The sequence below is a fragment of the Dinoponera quadriceps genome, unplaced genomic scaffold (genome assembly GCF_001313825.1).
Source record: "Dinoponera quadriceps isolate SergipeBrazil2010 unplaced genomic scaffold, ASM131382v1 scaffold3024, whole genome shotgun sequence".
Lineage (NCBI taxonomy): Eukaryota > Metazoa > Arthropoda > Insecta > Hymenoptera > Formicidae > Dinoponera > Dinoponera quadriceps.
In genome coordinates this window covers 140262-146261 of record NW_014557455.1, presented here as the reverse complement: position 1 = coordinate 146261, position 6000 = coordinate 140262, and the positions used below count along the sequence as shown (strand labels likewise).

The window sequence follows — 6000 nt, the reverse complement described above, 5'->3', positions numbered from 1 at the left end:
CCCCCCCCGAGAGTTCCGTTCGCTTGACTCATCGTGCCCGGAACCCTCGAGTCGTTCCTAAGAAATGGCCGTCGGCAGGCTCGCGTAGGAGCGCGAGCTACAGACGGAAACTCGCGGAATTAATTCGCAGAGCTAGAATCTCGGAGAGTCCGTGAATCTACCGCGATGATCTCTCCATCGTTCCCTCTACCTCTCCTCCTATCTCTCTCTCTCTCTCTCTCTCTCTCTTCTCCGAACGTGGAGTTAATTCACAGAACATTGTCGTGCGCGCGTCTTCCCATCACGATCTGCGCGCCGCGCACTCTCTTGTTCGAACCCTCCCCTGAACGGGGGTAGGGTCGGGGTAGCGCGCGCCCCGCGAGAAGAGGAGGTGGTTTGCGATAAGCTCGGCCTCTCGACGAGAGAGAATGTCAAGGCGACGACGAGGCCACTCCGGCGAATAAAACGGATAGGCGTGTGTGGCGTCGGTCGGCGTCGGTTGGGTGTCATCATCGTTACTGAGGTGTCTGCGGCGATTGTGCCGGTGACTGCTGCTGTTGTGGTTGCTGTTGCTGTGGTGATTGCGGCTGCGGCTGCTGCTCTTGCTGGCTAGACGGCGAGCCGCTCGCCTGTGGCTGCTGCTGGCTGCTGGACTGCGAAGGGGTGCCGCCCTGGGAGGTGGCACTGCCGTCTCTTCGGGATCGGGAAGCACCTTCCTGGCTGCTACCGCGACCAGCACGCGAGCCAGCAGCGCCGCTTCCGCCGGGAGCGCCCGACTGCAAGACCATAGCTCGGATTCTTCTCTGGGCCGACTGCAAGAGAGAACGAAATGGTTAATCGTGGGCTGTCTTCTGCAGTCGATATAGGTACAACGAAAATAGGATTTGATAGAAATAACCAAGATCTGGTTAAATGCTTCCAACCACATTGTTTGGTTACTGCAACCGAATCACTTAGTACCGTATATTGTATACAAGACTGGTTGAACGAATGGTGGCGGTGGATGAGCCGAATACGTTTTTGGGAAAAGAATTTCCGGTTCTAAGAACCGAATTTAGTCCGTAAGAACTAGAAATTCTGTTCCCTTCGACGAAAATGCATTTGGTTCATTCCTTCCTCTCGGTGTATGGGTATTCGTGTTTAACGCGTGAGGGAGATTTACTCCGTTAGAGTTAGCTAGCTAGTTCACCTGAACGCTGAAGAAGGGGCCAATGATATGGACGGTGGTCTCCTCGTCAGCTGAGGGAGGAGTGGCCTGCTGCTCCGACAGTTTAATGACGCTCCCAGTCACACGTTGCAACTCCCGGACGTTCTGACCGCCTTTACCAATGATTCTCCCAACCTGTGCACTGGGCACGAGAATTTCGATGGTCAATCTCACGTCCTCGGTGCCGGAGACGTATCCTTCCTCGCGCATCTTCTCGAAGATCAAGTACTGGGCCTGAGGACACGGTTTTCGACAATGTCAGGAAGCCGCTGAGTATCGCGAGTAAAAGGATAAAGAAGAGGGAGAGAAAAAAAAAAGAATGTCGGAGGGTCAAACGGGGCCGATTCACAACGTTGTTGTGTGTGTGATCGGTACGGGGCCCTTCTTTGATATACCTGCTGATATCAAAGTAGATGCATACGAGCACAGCATCCACCCAAATGTAAGCAGGATAAAAGGCAGTCTAAGAACAAAGGTGCGAGGCACGAGGAGAAGACTGACGTCACGAGGTATTTCCCAAAGGCGCGCGTGACCAGTACTCGGCTGGATTCGAACTCGCGATCTTTCGGATGGTGGGACGACGCGATACCTGCCTGCCAACGCGGTATCGAAAGTACGTGCACGCGTTAAGGCTCTTGGTCCGCGCTGTAGTCTGCTAGGTCGATTACGTCAGAAGCGAGATAACGCGTGTCTAAAAACTTTCTTGCGAAATACATCGAGGTAAAAAGATATATCCACAAAATGACAACCGTGGTCCGACCGGGCAGACCTGTAAAATAGTCCGAAAACTTTACTTTCGCTCGGGCAATCGATAAATCAACGTAAGATGCAACTGATGTTTTTAACTTATCATTCACGATTTTGTCACATTAATTTTACCGGCTATTATTTACGGATTGTTAGAGCAAAAGTGAAGTTTTCAGATTATTTCGCAGATTGCAAGTGTCACTTCGTGGATATATATTTGTTTACAACGTGTATATTCCGCGCGGGAATTTCGGGCATACGTTTTCTCGCCCCTGACGTCATTAATTAAGGCGGCTGCAGCGAGAAAACAGGAGCCTCGAAGCGTCTCCATCCAGACAGTCATATCGATGGAAATCTTTTCTGCCTTTTTCCACTGTATCGAAGAAAGCGAAATCAAGGTGGAAACCAACACGGTACGGTAAATTTATTTATGCGCTCTCCTCGAAAATGTACTCCGTTCTTAGATTCCTGTTAGAATATAACAAAGAGGTAGTTTTTATCCGCATTAAAATTTCTCACGTTGAACTTGAGAATTCTCGCGTGCGAATCTGAAAGATCGCGTAAGCATAAGAAGTGGATATATACGAGTTGCGGATAAGCAGAGGAGACCGAAGGGTCGCGGAAGTGACGTCCGATATCGCTTACCTTCCATTGAGACTCCGGTGATCCCACAATAGTGACCTTTCTCTCGGTCTGCTGCTCGGCCGGTTTGTCTTGCTCGAGGGGCGCGATTTTCACGCTAGCGCCGGAGAACCTGATGATGTTGCGTATGTGCGAGCCCTTCGTGCCGATAATGGCGCCGACACTGTTGTTAGGAATGTAAAGAAAGGTTGTTTCCTGGGTGTCACTGGAGGGTACCCCTCCCTGTTGTGTCTGAAGACTGCTTTGATAGGGATAAGGAGCCGGGCCAGAGCCGTAGAGACCCGGCCCACGGGAACTATAGCCCATACCAGCAGTAGACATCATAGCCATGGGATGAAGACCAGGGAACATCATGCTTTGCGGCTGGTGAGAATAACGAGATAGTCGTTAACTTCGCCGTTTCCTCCTTGCATTCATCTTGCATCGAACACATTTAACTACTCTGACTTCCGATATTAAAGGTCTTGCTTCCGGTGAGCTCCGAATACATCCCTCGGAACTGAACTCTTCAGCTTCAAGTGTCAATTATAAGCCATTGGAATTCACGCGTTTATAATTCAGATACACGTCTGACTGTGCATTGACTGCTGATTATTCTAAAATTATTTCACCATTCTTATTTATTTATTTATTTACTTTCACTCACTTCTCCATATATTTTTATGCTATACTCTCTGTCTTCCTAAATTGATCTACCGAATTTAAGAATAGAGAATATTATTATGCATTCATATATAATCACATTACATATTCATGTATCATATATCACCATGCATTATACATTCAGAAATTGACTTGCCATTATAATGATCCTACTTTGATAATGCACGTTCGAGTTTTTCCTCTGGCAAGGATTATTATTATTATTGTTACTTCGAGGTTATTGAATACATTTTGCAAATCTATACGAATTCCAAGGGCTTAAGCGTAACACTGAATTCGAAAGAAAGGGAATAATATGTGCGGTGAGACTTACAGCCATAGCTTGCAGGTCGTTCTCATAACTTTGACGCAGTTTGCTGGAGATCATGGACTCGGCCTTGCTCATGTTCTCGATCGTGCCCTTAACCGTGATTATACGCTCCAGATTAAAGCTGTTAATGTCGTTGATGCTGCTGACAGTGATTTTCGTGTCAGTGTCCTGCATGATTCTCTTGATCGTGTTTCCACCCTTGCCGATAATCCGTCCAATGAGATTGTTATGCGCCAAGATTTTCAAGGTAATTTCACTGCGGGGGAAGTGACAAGACGATTTAATTAGCACCGAAATAACCGGAATTCGGTCCGACGATATTTTCAACCGGAGATAAATCATCAAACAAGACTCGACTCGATCAAGCCGGAGATTTTCGGTTCGCCCGCTTTGTACAGGGTAACACTTTATTATTTACCTGCAAACCCCTTCGATCTGATCAATCTAGAATCTCTAGTACAGAACTCTCGTGCTTCACGCGACAGTCTCGATCTACTGTTACGGAGTATACCAATCGGTCACGTCGGAATCATATCGACTATCGCGGCAGATTCGACCTGTCATCGCTCGGTAAACAACCACCCGCGGTAAATTCAATTCTCAGCCATACCCCTTGTTCGTGTTGTTCGCCTCCTGCTGCATCACCTCCAAAATCTTCTTACAAGCGTTGGTGCAGTTGTCCGGGTTGCCGTAAATGGTGATGGCTTTCTCCAGAGAGCCGACGTTGTCTTTGCGATGCACATCGACTCGGGCGCGTGACACTTGGGTGATCTGTCGTATGGTGGAGCCTTGACGACCAATGATCGCACCAACCATATCTGATTGGACGAGAATACGTAAGGGAAAATCGGTCTGCCGACCGGAGCCCGGCAAACCGGAGAAGGCGACGCCGCTGCTGCGTTGGCTGCGGCCCCTTCGCCGGCTCTCCGCCGATGACATCTCCACTTTCAACGTGTGTCCTTCGTAATTGTATCCATTCAACTGACTCAAGGCTCTGCGAATCGAAATCATCCGGATTAGGAGGTCGGCTGATCTTCCGATCAATGCGTCAATGTGTTTTATCGTCGTGACGGAGCTACCGTTCCGTTAAGTGACCATTTTCTCGCACACACACGACGAAACCGCGCGCATCGGCCGCTCGGGGAAGAAACAATCGGATATCGCGAGATCGACTCGATCGAATAATTAGCATTCGAATGTTCCGCTTGTCGATTCGACGTGAATCGTCGAATTGCCCTCTCGAAATTTCTCAGAGTAAAACCGAGTCACCTGGACTCTCGCGCGCGACCTCCCGCTAATCTACAAAGTGAATTATCCGCTCTGCATCGTCGAATGAAGATCTTTCACTCGAGACCGAAGAGCGAATCTAACTGGAACATATTCGGCCCAAGCTTGAGCGAAACGCTCGCTCTTGCGATTTCGAGTGGTTGAAATCACGAGAACCGATCTCGGGCGTTGAACGTCGCGCGAATTCGACGTGCGCGCGCGATTTCTCGGATAAAAGCGCCGCCAGAGGCGACGAGCGTCGCGCGCGAGAGGCATCAACCTCGCCGCGCGCGCGTCGCGAATAATTAATCACCTTGAGCGATCGATCGATCTCGCGCGCGCGGCAACTCGCGCGGCTGATACTACTCACTGTTGTGCTTGGTCTTGCGTCTCATAGCTGACGATGACTGTCTGCGTGTTGGTGTCCCGCGTCGGCACTTTCTCGATATGCTGTACCTGGCCGTAGTTGGAGAAAAACTGATCGAGATCCTCCAATCGGGTCTGGGGCGGTAGATTGCTCACCACGGTCTTGGCGGTGCCGCTGCTGCTGAAAACAGAAAAGTTACGGCCGAGATCAGGCGAGCCGTTTCGGCTGAGCCGCTTGTAAGAAGAGAACATTAGAAAGTAACGGGCGATATATTTTATAGCGAGCGCTTGCTCGCTCGCTTGCTCGCTTGCGCAACCGCTAATTAAACGGTCCGGTTATGTCATATTGTCATATTGTGTAAAACACGATATCTCGATCGAGGAGTTAATTATACGACGTTATACAACTTTAGTATTAATATTGATGCCGCTTTTGTGTAATCCGTGTCTCCTCTCTCTCTCTCTCTCTCGCGGTGTGCGTGCGGTACATGTGAAGCGCGTGTGGCCAAGGCAGAAATGTAACCGTGCGGTGTGACATGTTGTTATTATTATATCGCGTGAATTTCCAAATATTTATCCGATATTGAAATGCACGAGAGCACACCATCACGATTCGATCGTACAACACTCTTAAGATAGATGTTAATACCTAGTGCACTCATCGGATTCGTTGTTTCCATTCATTCTGCCGTCTAGAGTCGGTTAGTCCGCGAGAGAAGTAGTGACCGTAAGCGAAGAGACTGGCCCGTGTAAGTGCCAGACACCGGGCGTGACTCCCAGATTGACAGGATTACGCGGCAGTGGGGTCGACAAGATCCCA

The 6000-nt window shown here is 49.3% G+C and overlaps 1 protein-coding gene across 1 annotated transcript in view; it reads right to left on the bottom strand.

Moving 5' to 3' along the window:
• Positions 1-8: 8 nt before the first annotated feature.
• The window catches only part of LOC106749103 (insulin-like growth factor 2 mRNA-binding protein 1), a 27990-nt gene continuing 21998 nt past the window's right edge, over positions 9-6000 (bottom strand). The window contains exons 3-8 of the mRNA XM_014628214.1: positions 5185-5361; positions 4159-4542; positions 3552-3804; positions 2579-2938; positions 1169-1420; positions 9-791 (exon numbers count right to left, since the gene is read on the bottom strand). Coding sequence (XP_014483700.1) covers positions 495-791; positions 1169-1420; positions 2579-2938; positions 3552-3804; positions 4159-4542; positions 5185-5361 — 1723 coding nt within the window. The 3' untranslated portion in view covers positions 9-494. The remainder of the gene's footprint in view (positions 792-1168; positions 1421-2578; positions 2939-3551; positions 3805-4158; positions 4543-5184; positions 5362-6000) is intronic.